Source organism: Argiope bruennichi, chromosome 2, assembly GCF_947563725.1.
Source record: "Argiope bruennichi chromosome 2, qqArgBrue1.1, whole genome shotgun sequence".
NCBI lineage: Eukaryota > Metazoa > Arthropoda > Arachnida > Araneae > Araneidae > Argiope > Argiope bruennichi.
This window is the reverse complement of record NC_079152.1, coordinates 34,943,244-34,961,131: the sequence shown is the minus strand read 5'-3', so window position 1 is coordinate 34,961,131 and position 17,888 is coordinate 34,943,244. Positions and strand designations below refer to the sequence as shown.

General features: G+C 28.4%; 1 protein-coding gene across 1 annotated transcript in view; it reads right to left on the bottom strand.

Moving 5' to 3' along the window:
- LOC129956889 (integrin alpha-PS2-like) overlaps positions 1–17,888 on the bottom strand; it is a 127,080-nt gene that overhangs the window by 78,963 nt on the left and 30,229 nt on the right. Inside the window, exons 2-3 of the mRNA XM_056068905.1 lie at positions 4,470–4,591; positions 3,267–3,373 (exon numbers count right to left, since the gene is read on the bottom strand). Of these exons, the coding sequence (XP_055924880.1) occupies positions 3,267–3,373; positions 4,470–4,591 (229 nt within the window). The remainder of the gene's footprint in view (positions 1–3,266; positions 3,374–4,469; positions 4,592–17,888) is intronic.

The window sequence follows — 17,888 nt, the reverse complement described above, 5'->3', positions numbered from 1 at the left end:
GTGGTGTCTTTATCTTTCATAATATTTACTTCACACTTACTTATCATTACTTATTATTCAAGACTTATTTATCATATCACATTACTTATATTTTTACTTATCCCCCGGACAGACACCTCAAATATGGGAATGGGATCTTCTGAATGTGATTGGTTCTCGTCTTCTTGGTTGGTACAGAAATGATGTAGGACAACTACCCCTACTGATGACGGGACGTGCCTCTTATGGGCGGGGTTGTACGGCAGCCAGTGGTATTCAACCTTAGTTCCCACCAATACTGTGCGGCGTCCGGTCATACAGATTTTTTTTACCCTGTGCCTCAGAGTGGGTCAGAGTAGTCAGCTATGATTATTTATCATTCAAGAATATTATAAAATATGATGTTTGAATTCTTTCAGAATACTGCTTAATTGTTTGACTTATATATGGGTATAGTTTTTGTTACGTGAAAGTCATTATTTCACTTATCTGCTTTGCATACGTAGTATCCCTTATACGATAAAGAAACTTTGGCACACATCAATTTTTAGGAAATGAAAAACTATATAAATAAAATAATATGGTGGAATTTAATCTGAATTTTAGCTTTTTATACAGCACAAAAAAAAAAATCGCAAATGATTAACAAAGACGCAACAACTGTAAATGCCATTATACCCACATTAGTGACATTTTGACAACATCACAGGAACCACAGTTCGTGGCACCAGGATAATTGCATTTTTGACAACAATGTGACCACTGTTTCAATGAAGTCGCTGCAACCATTACTTGTTATTCTACAGCATTATGCTAGTGAGAAGTTGCCACCTTTTAAACAAAAATGCACCATGCATAATTTCCACAATTTTTAAAAAAATGATTGCAATGCAATTTTTAAAACGGTTATAAATTTCGATATATGATTGCAATGCAATTTTTAAAACGGTTATAAATTTCGATATTTGTTATATATTTCAGGATGTTTAATATTACCATTCATATAGCAAATTAATTTGGCACTTAACTGCGTAACAAAAATACTTTTAAGCCACTTGTTTGCTACATTACATCACTACATTTGATAATAAATTTTTGCATTCTTTAGAGCGACAAATAGACAAAAAAAAATTCATTTAGATAAAAATAACAAAAAAATTTTTTAATGTTTTTTTTAAATTAAGTTTTTATTATAAAACTAAAATGGCGAAAATATTTTTTTAATCAAAAGAAATCATAAAAGCATGAAATGCTGATATAAATACTCTGTAACTAATTCTTTATCATTAGATAAACTTCCAAATTATTGTATCTGGACCGAATTTTCCTGGATTATTTTGCTTTAAAATTCCCTGGTTTATGTAGTTGTTTTACATTAGAAATGTTGTTTTAAAACTTTTAATGAAATTATACAATACTAATGAAATATTTAATGCATGACTAAACCACTCTTATAAAAAGCATTTTTGTAATGTTATTCTACTTTTATAAAAAGTTATGTTTGAAAGTGTCTTTGGTTGTTGTTGAGAAATATTGTTTTAAAAAATTATATGCTATTATTTACAAAACTTGAGAAATCCTTTACTCTATAGCTCTTCATTGTCAACACGCTGGTTTGAGAAATTTTTCCACGTTAAATGAACCTTCCATGATTTTCAAACCGAATACGCAGTTTTGTTGATAAGATAGCCTGATAAAAAAAATGAAGCAGTGTAGATGAAACATCAGGCCGCCCTTTAATGATGTGGCTATTTTTACAGAGCTTAAAAATTATCTCCTTCTCCGTGTCGATCTCTATCGCTGCGATCTCGGATTCCTCGTAATGCGACTCGCTTCACGGAAAGGAATTCTTAACTATTTGCGAATCTCGAATGACGCGATGCAGGAATCTGAAAAAAAATGGACGCGGTTTTCCTAATCCTCTTGCGTCGGATGGCATTTTGGTAGAACTCAACTCGAGTTAATAGTAATGTCAGAAGTTGAACTTCTTTAGATTATGCGAAGCTTAATAAAATAAACAATAATGCCAGACTTTTCATCTCTAATTTAAAGAGATTATAATGTCGTTTATTTTAAATGTGATAGATAGGATTATACGTTCATCTTTGTTTAAGTTTAGATGGTTGTCAGGCTCTTTTGACATCATACCGTGTTCATTGTGTGAGAGTATGTCATTTAAAAATATTTCCTGTTGCAACATTTTAAGAATTTTTATACCAAAAAAGAGTGCGACTAGGATATAAGTGTGTTTTAGGATATATTATCTAGAAACCATTATTTTTCTTTTCCACCATGAACACTAATGTGTGGAATGTTTACATTATTTGGAACAGAATAGTGTTTTCCAACGGATTCTAAAACTCTCCGCGTTTTTGCTCATGCTTTAGGATGGGTTTCGTTCTGCAAAATAAGGGTGAGAGGAAAGAGGAAGGGAGGAGATGTTTACATTTAACAATAAAGTAAATTCCGGAAATGGTGCGCATTCTTCATTGCGTCACCCCTTAGTGAGATAGAACCGCCGAAAAGTGGCCATTTGAGAATACTGGAACGAAAAGTAGAATACAGTGAGCTATCAGATTCCTCATCTCAAATTAAAAATCATCTTAAAGTCATTATTTTAAATTGTGATGTCGGATTATGCAGGCCTTTCAGTTTAATTGGAAATATTGTAATTCATTTGATAGTGAATTCTAGTTCCTTTTGTGAGCTCTGGTAGTTTAGATTTTTTTTAAGATTCAGTTAAAAAATTTTGATGGCTTATAAAGTTGAAGTTTATTAAATTTTAATTAAAAATATTAATAAAAATCTTATCTTATCTTGGCTATTTTTTTCTGATTTTTTAAGACATTTCTTAATTTATTATCCTAAATATTATGAAACCTTGTTAATACATTTTCTCAAATTCATTTCTAGATGCTTGTCCTCATATAGAAAATACAATTATTGAATGTATTTTAACTATCAATCATTTATATTTAATTAATTAAAAATTATCATCCCATTTTTGAAGTTACAAGAGGACAGTTTTTAAAATATACTTCAATTTTGATACTTAGTAAGATTCTTAATATATGACTAAAAATTATCACAAAACTGAAGTTTTTGGGAATTTAATTAATAATTTAATAATAATAAAAATTACGTATGTAAAGAAATAGAAAATACAAATGTTAATTGTTGTAGACTCACATAAAGTACAGTAAAAATTTGTTTTACTATTTAACATCTATTCAATTTGATTGAAAGGATAAGCTAAAATTGAATTCTTAAAAAAGAAAAAAGCTTACCACGATTGCACCATTTTCGCCTGAGCTGTGGACGGTTGCACCGAACCACTGATTGGATTTGTCATCCATATTCTCCTTCTTTCCCCTTAAATTAATTTGGCCAGGACCTTTAAGAAGTAGAGAAAAATATACATAATAAGTTATTGTACTGTAACTCGTTATAAAACTATTCAAAATTTTAACATTTCCTTTTCAAAACAGAGCTGCATCAGAATTGTTTAAATAATAAACAATTGTAAAGTTAATGATCATAAAATAAATTAGATCTATACTATTCTACCTCGTACAGGAATATTAAACTACTGAAAATGTTGCTAAGACTTTCCCAAAGGAATTGTATCAGGTTTTAGAAGTACCCCAAACCCTTCGCTACCAAATAAAAAGATAAAAACATGAACAGAGTTTCAACCATTGGTTCCAAACTATTTTTTTTTGTTTTAATTTTCAACCTATACATTTTAAATTCTGCAGACATTAAGAGGAGCATAATAAAATGTAACATATTTAATTGCAATATTATTATTAAATCTCAACAATGGGTATAATCTTAAATAATCTCCTTTGGCGACCAGCTTGTTCTCCCAAATTATAGACTTTCTATGCAGCTATACTCTCTATATATAGAATTCTATATAATTCTATATATAAGCATTCTATATAGAATGAACATATATATATATATATATATATATATATATATATATATATATATATATATATATATATATATAGTTTAAAAAATTTCCTTGTTATTTCTTACAAAAAAAATGTCATGAATTCAAAGAATCAATTTACTGCAAATAAAAAAAGTGTATTCATTATGAAATAAAAGAGGATGGAAAAGTCTTGCTGCGGTGTTAATGGCAAAAGCACGCAATTGATGTTTTTGATGGACGAGTTTTAATACCATCATAACAGTAAAACACTTTCTTCCAAATCAATTGTGTATCAAATGGAATTTTTAAAATATTAAATTTAAAGAGAAAATAGCATGGAAATGAAATCGATATCATTAAAAAAATAACTCTTTAAGAGTCTTACGATAAAACCATTTTTGAAGATAATTGTTTTGGAAGATATGAATGTCAATTTCTATAGTTAAAGTATAGGTATTACCCATCTTGTGATGGTGTAGAAATCATGTAAAACTTTTATTCAATTGCATACAAAATTAACAGGAGCCAAATACTTGAGTGTCCTTACCTGAAGTATCAAAAGGGATCATTTGGCACATGTTCGGACTGTCTATGCTGCACCGGTACACCGCGCCTCCTTCCACAACATGTGGTTGTTCTGTCTGTGCTTTGGGAGCTCCCACGAGTAACCTGGGGAATAAGAGCATTTTTCATTCTAAAATCAATTATTAAAGTGTGATACTTGCTCATAGAAAAATGAAATAAAGTTACTCAAATGGCATTTTAAATAATAAAATATTATTATTCTATTATTATTAATACTCTAGAAAATAAAAACTAATAATTTAGGAAAATAAAATATTTTTTATTTAAAATGTGAAGGCCATAGGAAACATTATGAATGTCTAAGAAGGTAATAGAAATAGTATAAGTAAATAAGAATTTTGATCATATTTATAATATATCATAACTTTACTGAATGCTTATGATAGTCTTTACGATTTAAATTCCTTATCATTTTATTTTTAGATCATCATGATTTTGACGGGGTTCAGATTTTTTATTATTATTTTATAAAATATTTAACACATTTTAAGATTTATTATTCATATATCCTTTTTTCAATAATTCCATCTTTCTTTAGCAATTCTGTCCAAATCATTTTATTTCTCTAATCGAAAGGCATAAGTCTCTTCCATAAAATTAAATTAAAAATAATTGATTAATTAACAATAAGTTGCTGAAAATAACAAAATATCTTGGAGTCATTATCAGTACAGTACAAGATTTCAGAATGCTAGCTGATCAGATATGAAGCCGACTTCAAAGTTTCATCTTTACGAACATAAAATAATAATAATTATTATTATAAAGCTAAAGAAATCATGTAAAAAAGTCTAAAATTAGATACAAAGCTTTAAAATATATTAATTTTCAATATTTTATAACTGTTTCAGTAATTTAAATATGTCATAAATAGCTAGAAAGAATGAATATCAATGTCCATTCAGTTTAAATCTATAGATAATGTTTTATTATCCAATGAATTTAGAAACAATTTTAGGAATCTATGAATGCTAAATCAGTAACATTAATTCAGTTCTAAAAGGATACGTGATAAAACAAAGGGCCAAGTTTCTAAAATTCACATTTTCGTACACAGAGTTTACACAGAGAAAGTATTGTAATCATTAAAAATTCAAACTCTAGATATCGCCATATTTCTAGACACTCAAAATCCGAAAAATGTATTTTGGGAAATATGTCTGTTGGTGAGACCATGAACACAATAATTGAAAATCGATTTGCATTGCATGATTGAAATTTGGACTTTATACCAAAAGTTTCTAGATTTCTAAAGGAAATACATTCAGTGAAAGTTTATCTCTGCTACTGTCCGAATATGAGTTAACACAGCAACTACAAACAAAAAGAGCTATATAGATAAAATATGATACACAGATTAACATCTAAAGTGTAGATATGAGTCATATTAGAACCAAATCTGCCAAGGGTTTGACCGTTTATCGATTTGTATTTACACAATTTTTTAAACGAGATAACTTTGAAACTCAATGACTTAAATATATGAACTTCGGTATATGATTTTATGATTACAATTGTACTTCTATGTCAAATTTTGGTTTTGATTGGTCAGAGAAAAGGCGTTCCAAAATACGCATGCGGTGTTCTGATGTTTGTGAATTAATCACATCCCGGGGAATTAATGGCCAAAATTACACTCTAATAGATCTTTTCATCACCACTGTTCGCCAATGGTATGCGATAATTAATGCACAAATACGTTTATTAAAGAGTATACTAGAAAATTTTGAGAGACTAAACCTTGTTAGTTTCCTAATATATAAATTACATTGTCTTTTAAATTCTTTAACATTGCTATGGGTTGAGACAATGGCCATTGCGACTGATGAAAACGAAGCATTGTTGCTGTTAAATTGTCTTATTTACTGAAGGAATTATTAGAGAATCTGGCCTAAATTCATGTTTACTTGCGAAGGTACTCCCACTGGGGGGGGGGGGGCACACACCTCATAATTGAGGATGAGAAGCTTCCGGCATGTGGTTAGTTCTCACCACCCTGGTGGGTATAGAAAAATGTGGACGAGATGTACTTCCCATGGAAAGAGTTGAACCATGACCGGTGATGACCCTTAGAACTCATCAAAGTTCCGTCAATGTTACTATTGCTGCGCTCGGGTCATTCAGATTTTTCCGTGTGTCTTCGGGCGGGTCGGAGTAACCATTTATAGGTTACATGCGAAGGTAAATTAAATTTGACACATTGATACGACTTATGAGCAACACGAAAATATGTAACTTCTCATCTTAAATCATACGAAATACAATTTAACAAAATGTCAAATGTAGTTAAGGAGTTTTTAAATTGTAGATCATAATGCTTTCTTAATACTTAAAAATAAAAGTTATATAGTATAATTTTGCTTTAAAATATTTAGTTCATTATTTTAACACTTATTTCTTAATTTTCTTTCATATCAGATCAAACTACATATTTTCTACAAGCAGGAATCCAAAATTTTAATCTTCCTTTCAAATAAAAGAGTATGAGGTTTAAAAAATTATTATTTTGGAATTGAGGGTGAAAGTATGAGGTTGCGTCTCGATAAAAGACTTCGCAATACTCAAATTTCATTGCTCACTACAGTTCTAAGAAGGATTTCTTGAAAATAATGCTAAGGTCAGACCGTGGCATGTGAGATGAGAAAAGCGCGCTTCTATCAACGCGATCAGATTGAGCAATACGATAAAAGATTACTGAACTCATGCAGTTGTATATGAGACTTTTTTAAACATGATATTTCTATTACACTTGAGTGTAGAATATTTTTTATTGTGGTATTATGAATGTTTTCATTTTATTTCTTAAGAGAAAGAAAAATAAAATCAGTTAATTTCTTTTTCTGAAATATGCAAGGAGATCTAAAACTATAAATCAAATTTTCTGCAGAGTTTTACTGCCTGAAAATCAGAACTGAATTTATTTTGAAAGTATTGATCTACCAAATGAAATCATGTTGCATGATCGAGAATGAATTAGACGGAATTCAGACAATTATGAACAAAAACGTTGTTAAAATATTAAAATATATAAAAACTTTTGAAATTATAATTTAAGAATGTAATGAATGAGAAATCGGAAGGTACATTACATGGAATCATTTCATTGAGTGAGCCAAGAGCCTCAGCGCCACAAATTAAAAAGAAAATTGTCCCATTTAATTATAAAAACTATTTATTTGCCTAGTTGCTAAAGAAATAAATTTGCAAAAACATAAATTCTGTAAACTATACAACATTAAGAATCTGAATAATTATTCTTGACAAAGCGCTATCTCATCTGTTTCACTTAAATTTACTTTAGCTGCTACAGTGGAGCCGTGGTGGCTTGTTGTAAAATCGCGGCTTTGGAACCGGAGGGCTTCAGGCTCGAGACCTGACTATGCCGAATAATCGTCACATAAGCGTCCCTGGCGAGCGCCAAATCCGACAGGGTCAAACGTCTTCCCGAAGGTGTGGCTTAGAAACTTGGAGAGGGGGAGGATGCAAGGTGTCGTCCTCGTCATATGACCGTGGCCCAAAGTTTGGTTCCTCCCAATATAGCCCTAATGTTGCTTTAAAATGTTACTTTAATATAACGAAACAAATAACTATTATACTATTTAAAAAAAAACCTTCAATATAAGACACTTTAAGGAAACTAAAAAACTTTTTATACATTTGAGTATTACATGTTTCTTGTCAAATAATGCGGTCATCTGTTGGATAGAAAACTATTTTTGATGCTTGCTATAATAACCATTTCTATAATTATATTATAACAATAAAAATGATTGTTATTAATAATCATTTCTATAATATAATATTCTAATAATATAATAATAATTTATATTGCATTATTTCTATATAAACATCTAATTCATAAATTATCGACTTTTCTTTCCTGATTGTGTACATCATTTCTGAAACGTACAACATAAAATATTTCTACTGTCACTGAGTAAACCATTTCTAATCAAAGTAATGGCGCCTATTTTAATGCTAACAATACCGAATGCAGTTCAAAAACAATGCAAAGGAAAGAGAAATGCTTTGTTTCTTAAGATCCAATCAAATTCTTTCCTCATTTGTACTCCTAACACTTCTGATTGAAATGTTTTTATATACATCAGATAATATTTTCTGTTCTCATCTTATAGAAAATGAAATATTATGTATAAAAAATCGTAATCGCTGACACTGAATTTTTTTAAAAAATGTCTCATTTTTTTAAGGTAGGTGACTTTATTAAAAATTCCATCTTTCTTTGAGAAAATATGAAATTTTCATTTTATATTCTTTTATATTCTCAATACTTATACAATTTTCTTAATAAAACTTTTTGAATTTTGTTTCTAAGTCCCTTTTTTGGGAAGTTACACTCATTTTTAAATTTGCATTCTACACGTTTTAATGCAATTTTATCTTTAAAAGCTTCTTTTTTCCCTCCATTTGATCTTTGATAGTTTTCTTACAAAAAAACTCATAAATTAAAATCTAATGCATATTTTGTTCAAATTTGGTGTAATGATTTACAATGGTTAAAACGTTCCACAGTTCCTGTAATACATATTAATTAACATATTCATTCAGAAATATATTCTATAGTTGTTTTAACATTTTACAATGTGAAAAAATTTGAGAATTTCATGTTATTTATCTGTCAAAAGCCAATATATAAAGAATGGATAGAAATACAGCTTATTTTTTAATTCAAGAACTAGGTAATATATTTCTTAAGTTACATGAAAAATTTTAAGCAAATCATTTGAAAACCTTCTAAACTGAAAGATTTTTACTTTATAACCTCTTTTTTTAAGCCATTTCCAATTTGGGGGGGGGGGGGGATGTCATTTTATTTGCATATTTTGGTTTCATACATGGTTTTTTTTTTTCAACTTTTTTATATAAAAATTCAAAAATATAACTATTTTAGAGCAGTCTTCAAAAAATTCAACACCAACATAGTCACATATTTTAATTCGAAGAAAACTAAATTTAAATTACTGGATCGCAATTCGATTGGGTACATTTCTAAGGGTTTAATATATCCATGAAATTGCTTAAAGGTTCGCCTTTAAGCATTGTTACCGTGAGAATTTTTCCCCCAAAAAACTGCCTATATTTAGGTCCTCCGTTCTGTAATGACGTCATGACGGACACCAAACAAAGCAGACTTGCAGCTGGTCATAACCCGAATAGCTTTATCTGTTATCTTTAGGTCAGCATGACAACGGAAGTGGACCATAAGGACACAGATAGTTGGGAAATATAATAAACAGAAATGTATGTCGTGAGAAACTCTGCTTTATATATTAATAGAAAATTTTTTACATATTTGAAATTTTCAGAATGCAATACAGAACATGATAACGGAACATGTGAAATTTTAGAACATGGATTATTGTCCAATGTGGTCAATTCATGATTAGGTGATGAAAGTCAACTGCGCCGCGTCAATTCTTTAAACATACTGTTATACTATGTAAGCAGTCTGCACAGTATGCTGTCATACTGTAATGTAAGTTAGTGTACAGCAGAGTTATATTTGGCATGTCAGCGTTATATTTGTCATGCAACTGTGACATCACGTGAGATAAGTACATTGAATCGATAATAACTGATGAGCTACATTTCACTCTACAGAAAACTTAATTTGTATAAAAGTCATTATGGTTATACATGTATATATGTATATTCCAAATCTTTTTCTAAAAGATTGGGCTGATTTCAATATATATAGTATTTTACACAGAATATTTTTATACATTTTTCAAAGTAAAAAGATAATTAAATATTTAATTAATTAGGAATTAATAGAAATTTTGCAGTTTTTCTGCGAAAAATTCAGAACAAATTATTTTAAAAGGAATATTTTAATGCCATCGTCAAATTCAAAATTTTACCTTTTCTTTGACATCAAAATCCTTTGTATGCAATTTTTCTTATGTAGTTGTTATTTATACTTTATACTATATTTTTTTAATTTCTTTTAGAAGTTTTTTCATTGGTTTAAAGCAGTTATTTAGTAATATCTACAACAATTATGAAACAATAATATTGTGGGTATTATAACAACTTATGGAAAATTAATTTTTACTTTAAAATATTATACATGAAAATATTTTAATTCCTACAACACTAGTATATCAATTAGATAAAAAAAATTATCTAATTATTATTCTAAATCTCTAATTAAAATTAAAATTTTATTTTTTTCAGGGATATTAAATTTTTATCTGCACATTTTTTGCTGCAATTGTCATTAATTCTTTAAAAATTTAACGCAGAAAATGTTGAAAATACGGCAGCAGTCTAATCTACTTACCAATGTTTTTTTGAAATTCCTATTTTAGCTTTTTTAACTTTTTTAATTTGTTTAAAATAGTTGTTTAACAGTGCTTAAAAGAACTGAAAGAAATAATTGATGCACTCTTCATCATAAGCGATTTCAAGTGACAGAGTTCAAGGGCAGTCAATTGTGGCATAAAAAAGGGTTTGAGTTCAATGGAGTTTACTGGCGCTAAAACTATTTTTGATTATGCAGTGCTAAACATAAGGTATAGGCAAACATATAGTTCACAAAAAAAAAAGTATGGTCATATTTTAAAAGATTAATTTAAAATTCTGTTTAATGTTACAAATATTCTATTTTGTTGATCTGCATAAAAAACTGTTGTATAGGTTATAAAACATTAAAAAATGAACAATACTTGTATAAGATAGAAGAAAGCAATCATTTTTAAAAAGATAAAAAGATGAGGATGAAGCACTTTATGAAGGATGTCTTTTAAAATAATGTGAGAAGAGTGAAAACAGTGAATTTATTGGGAATTAAAACGTGGGCACTCTATAAGAATTTGCTGAACTGCCATTACGCACATAATAAAAGGATTGCATTTTTTATATTACTTTATATAAAATTAGTTTTTACATTAAAACTGTTGTATATGAAAGTATTTTTGTTCCAAGTAACTTCCGGCATGTCAACTAGTACTATAATATTCTTCACTAGAAAATTTTTCCTATTTACAACAATGTTCAGAGCACTTTTTTTCCCGAGAAAGATTTCTTCATTTTTTTTTTTTTTTTGTGAATTAGCTTAAATTATTAAAAATGAATAAATATTTATTTAAAATATAGAACTGTTATTTAAATTGTTTTGAATTTGCTCTTCGTTTCTCTAATGCGTAATATGAAATAATTTGGGGCTCACAATATATGACTTTCATTATAAAAATCATAGAATTAAAAAAATGATTTCAACATTATCCTTTTAGCAAAGGAAATAAGCAAAAGTTATGTTTTCATTTGTGAATTAGTTCAAATCATAAAAAATGAATAAATATTTATTTACAAAAATAGAACTGTTATTTAAGTTTTTTGAATATATTCTTCTTTTCTCTCATATGGAAAATGAAATAACTCTTGATTCACAACATATGACTTTCAACAAAAAAATCAGAGAATTAAAAAAAAAAGCTTGCAACATAATAATTTTAGCCTAGAAATTAAACAAAGGAAAATTAATTACTAATTATCTTTCAGTCACATACAAGACACAAAATTATTGCTTGTTCCGTTTGTAGGGACAAAATTATCCCTACACTATTTCTTCAACTTATAATTTAAAAAATAAATACACTTGTTTATTAGTTCTTAACTGAAAGCATAAGAATTTTGGCTATTTGATAGTAATTACATTGCAAAAAATAGAAAATGAAGAACTTTTTCAAACTTGAGATGATTAAATAGACAAATATGTTTATGTTATAGCTTGAAAATAAGTCTATCTTATTAAATAATTCTATTTTGTTAATCATAAAAAGCAAAACCAACTATATCTGATATTTATCATGAAAAAAGTAAAATTTATATTAAATTAAAAATATAAAAAATTAAATAAATGAAGCGAATAAAGAAAAAAACCAAAAAAGCATTCATTATCGTCTCAAAATTGAAAATTAATTCAAGTATTATTTAAACAATAATGATTAAGAAGGCAATAAAATACTAGAAGCTACTGCAATTATCAGTCAAAATATCAGATTGAAAGGAAGCTCAGTTATTTAGTATTTCATAATTTTCTTAATTGAGATCCTCCTAGTATTTCAAGAACCACACTGGTGACATAAAAGTGACATAGCAATATTCATGGACAGCTGTATATTATGCAGTTGACTCCAGCTTTCGTTTTTTTATGGCGGAAGATAATTTCGCAACACACAGTAGGGAACACGATAGCTTCTTCTGCAAATAAGTTTTTTTTCCCCCTTTCTCTCAGATATTTTCTCATTGAAATGGGGAGATTTTCTTTTACTGTTTCTAAATTTTTTTCTGTCTTTAATTCCTCCTCTCCATCTTTGTTTTTTCTGAATATTTCTTAAAGCAAATATAAAAGATAAAGACTGTTAAAAACATTTTATTGTTGAAAAGGAAAATGAAAGCTTAAACATTCATAATTTAATGACAAGTGATTTATTATGGACCATAAAAAAAAGTTCTAGATGTATTGTCAGAACGCATTTTCTATGAAAAAAAAGTATTTAATTCATCTTTTCAAACAAATGGTTTTACATCCACAGATTTAAAGGAATTAAAAAGAAAAAGTTCTTTTTTTTCCTCTTGGAAAATATTTCGAAATAACGAAAATTGCAGTAATTAAGCTTCATCCTCAATATTTTAAAATGCAGTAAATTCGGCTGTATTATTTTAACACATTATTTTAAGAGAACAGAAAAATGTATTGTTCTTAGAAAATCAAAATCGTCACCTAGATTTTTTTTGGTAGTTTGTTTTTTCAAATGATTAATTAAAATTTTTCATGAACAGAGCTTCATAATCATTTGCCACTTTTGAATCCTTTAAATTTGAGCTTCCATTTTTGTTTCTAATTTTTTTTACTTTCTTAAATGCTCTCCTCCACATTTTTTTTCTCAAAATTTCTTAAAACAAAACTATTTTTAAAATGATGCATTGTGTTAAAAAAAATGTATTGTTAAAACGGACAGTTAACAGAACATTCGTAAAGTTAACAGAAACATTCGTAATTTAATGGCAAGTAATTTATTTTGGACCACAAGAATAAATATACTGTCAGAACATATTCTCTAAGAAAATCGCAATATTCAGTTAATTTTTTCAAACAAACCGATTTACATCCACAAATGTGAAAGAATAAAAAGTAAGTTCTTTTTTTCCTAGGAAAAATATTTCGGAACAACGAAAATTGCAGTAATTAGGCTCCATTCAACAGTATCTGAAAATGCAGCAAATTCGACTGTATTATTTTTACACATTATATTAAGAGAGCGGGAAAAAAATATTGTGATTACAAAATCAAAATCTTCACCTAGATTTGTTTGCTAGTTTGTTTTTGAGGTTATTAATTAATGTTTTTTTGTTGTTTTTTTTTATATAAATAGAATTTTATAATCATGCGTCACTACTGAAACCTTTAAATATAAAAGACTTTCCTTTTTTTGTTTCTAAATTTTTCTTTCTTAAATTCTCCCCCCCCCCTTCTTTTTTTCTGGATATTTCTAAAAGAATATATATTTCTTTAAATGATGAAGAGTGATAAAAAATTTTATTGTTAAAACGGAGAAAGATAACAGAAACATTCGTAATTTAATAGCAAGTAATTTATTGTGAACCACAAAAAAATCTAAATATTCTGTCAGAATATATTTCCTAAGAAAATCGAAATATTCAGTTAATTTTTTCAAACAACTGAATTACATCCACCGATATGAAAGAATTAATAAAATATTCTATATTTTTGGAAAAATATTCCGATAAAACGAAAATTGTAGTAATTAGACTTCTTTCAACAATATCTAGCAAAAATGAGGGAAATTCAGCTAAATTATTTTTACATATTATTTTAAGAGTGTGGGAAAAATATAATGTACCTTCAAAATCAAAATCTTCATCAAGATTGGTTTTCTGGTATATTTTTCCAAAGTATTAATTAATTGTTTTTCATAAACAGAATTTTATAATCGAATCCTTTAAACCTGAAAACAATTCGAATGTCCCCATTTTTGTCTGAAAAGTTTTTTCGTTATTCCAAATGGCAAATGGAAGATACGAGATGATAATAAAATGAAAAAGAAGTGCATAATTACATGTTCAATATAAACAAAAACTATTTTAAATCATGAATGTGCTGCTACAACTTTTTGCGACCATACCAAAAGTCTGACTTGTACTTATCTTGTGAAGATATCATGGCACAAAAATTATTTAATATTACTCTGACAAATCCTGTTGCTTTTTTGAGGTTTTTATGATAAACATTATATTCTCTAAGGTTGCTCTTTTTCTTTGTCTTAATACACGTTTTGCATGTCAAACTTCTTCTTTTCTAACATACACTGCTTATATTTGAATTCCTGTTATCCAACATTCTGTTAAAACTATCTTCTGTTCTAAACAAATTTACATAGTAATTGTAATAAGAAATACTCTGTAGTTTTTACGACTAGATTTAGTCGTAGACATGAGTAGTTTGTTTGGGGTGATTGTTTGGTTAATGTAAAAAATAAAGTAAATAGGGATGAGATATTTATGTAGCTTTATATTTTGTGTTGTTAAAAGTTCAAAACCGATTGCACGCCTCAGATAGTGCTAACATTAATTCATTATTTTTAACTACTTTCTGCTACTTAAAATTATTCATTTAAACAGTTTAATTTTTTTTCTCCTATTCAAAAAGAAAACTGTTTAAATGAAAATACCGTCAAAATGAACTTTCCTTATTGTTTTATTTAATAATGAGCAAGAAGAACAGAAAAGAGAAGTCACTGATATCTAAATGACTTTTAAGAATGGACAAAATTCTCTTGAAAATGCTTTGAAATACACTGAACACTAGCAGAATGCCTCATGTAATGACGTAATGTTTTTCAGGAGATGACATAATGACATAGTTAAACATGCAAGGAGCCATCATCACGAAATTTAACAAACAAGACTTATTTAATCTTCATTAATTATAATAAATCTAAGTTATAAGAATGTTACACAATTTTTCTTTTCTTGAAGAATATCGCAATGAATATTAATACATGGTCATTTACTTTCAAAATGTTTCATTTTTTCTTTTCTTTTCTTTGTTAACAGGCAGCAACAATTTCCATTTATATCAGACAATGAAAACTCTTTTGCATTTTATTTTGTAATACGAATGGGTTTGAACGAAAACAAAGATTTTATTAATTAGCAAAGTTCCAAACTTCATTTTAAAGATCAGAAATATTTGCAATTTGAAATAAATGAATAAAGTAATAAAAATATGGAATACTTCATTAAATCTTAGTTAAATTATAATTATCAGTTAGTTAATCGATATAAAACAATGTTGCATGCTGTTAAAAAGTTACTTAATGATGCAGTTATTTCACGAGATATCACATGAATAATTAATTCAATTATAACTTAATATAAAAGTTGAGCCATTTTATCGTATTTTTAAGTTAACAAAATTTATTGTGCAGGAAAAAAAAGTATATATTTTATTTGCTTATTTTTAATTGCAAATTACGTATTCAAGTTTGCATTAAAAACATTTTTAACAATTTCAGCACGAGATTCTTAACTAACATGAAGAGAACCAAATTTATCTCTCTTTGCCTGCAAACCATCTTGTGGATTTTTCGATTCACAGATGCAAGCATTTCGCTAATTTATTCGTGAAATCGATTCATTTGCGAAATAATCAGAATGTAAGTAATCCTTGTCCCTTATTTTGTTGGAAAAATTTCTATTGCAAATTTAACATGCCTGGAACAACCATATGCTTGCAAAGCCTAAACAATGATATGAAATTATAATTAAAATGAATGCAAATTAAACATTTTATGAATAATTTTAAGGATTGTTGTCTTTGAAATTTTAAATTCCCATTATGTACTACAAAGTGATTTTATAAAAGTGAAAGGAAATGCAACATGAATGAGGGACACAGATCCACGCTTTCATCATTCGATCTAAGCTTATTTGTTCTTAGAAGAACTCCAACACTGTCAGTTCCTTCAACCTTTTCATACCACAGTTATACGGTTGTCAACATTAGAGGACTGCGTCCATAACTTAAGAGCACATTGAACAGAAATGGTTGACTGTACAAAACTCATTGTGACGTTTCCCAGAGTAATAAATCCGGATTAAAAAAAACTGGGTAATCTAGGGCCCCAAAACTAAAAGAGGAAAGGAAGCCGAAATGAAGAATATCTTTTTTTTTTTTAAACATTGAAATGGGTTAATATATATTTTAGGAAGTCTTTCAAATTTTTCCGGCTAAACAATCGCAAAAACCTAGTTCAGATAGATTATTTATAGTGTTTATTCATTACTTTAGAGCTAATGAGTAAAAAATCCATTCATTTTAATAATATTTTTTTGAAAAAAATCCGAAGCTGTCACTTTATTGATTAGACTTAAATGAGGAGTTTTCAATAATTGTTAAATACGAGATCATCCATTTAAAGCATTAAAAAAAGTACTAAGATGACGAAGTGAACAATATGCTTCAGCGTTAAAAGAAATACTTCTGTATTATTTTAAATATTCAAACCGGTCAAGTTGCCATCACGATAGATTTTAGCTTAATGGATCGCGCTATGAGCTCTTTTCTTGGTCATCGAATGTAATTTATAAAGTCCAACAGTGATTTTCACAGACAATCTATCGCTTGTAGATTATTCGGCATCGGGACATTTAGTATTTTTCAATTAATTCATTATTTCTTTCTTGTATCCTTTTATTTTTTTATTTATTCTTTTTTTCCGATATAAGCTTTGAGATTGGAAATTCGGTGAAAATTATGGGTGAGTTTCTTATTCTTTATTGCTTTGCAAAGCAGGTTCTAGTTGTTCAGTAGCATGTAGATACCCCCCCCCCCTCCTTTATTCAGTAGATAAGCTGACTATTCTGTGGGCTGAGTTTCGGGTCACTAGGTCGTGCTGTTATCGCTGTGCGTAGTTCCTTAACTCGGGCTACGTTTGATGTAGATAATTTTTTATTTCCTAAGTCACTACTAGCAATAGATTAACTCACTAGGCAAAAATATTTCTTTTGCTGAGAGTCACTTTCTTTTAGTTAGCTATTTCGTATCAAGATTGTATTGATAACTGGTTTTGCTGTATCAGATATTGATGTGGTACTAAATTGCACCTGATGCAGTCGGACACCGATTCTTTTTCCGTCGGCACTCTGTACATAATGGTTCTTGCACTTAAGACGAAACTGGGAACTCATACGAATGGGATTCTAAATATGGATTTCGCTTCTTCGAAGAAGTATTGATGACGATGTTCCGATGTCCTTGGGTGTGATAATGATTAACAGGTGGGTGAGAAGAGGAAAGGGAAGACATTTTTGATATAATTAGCAAGGGATA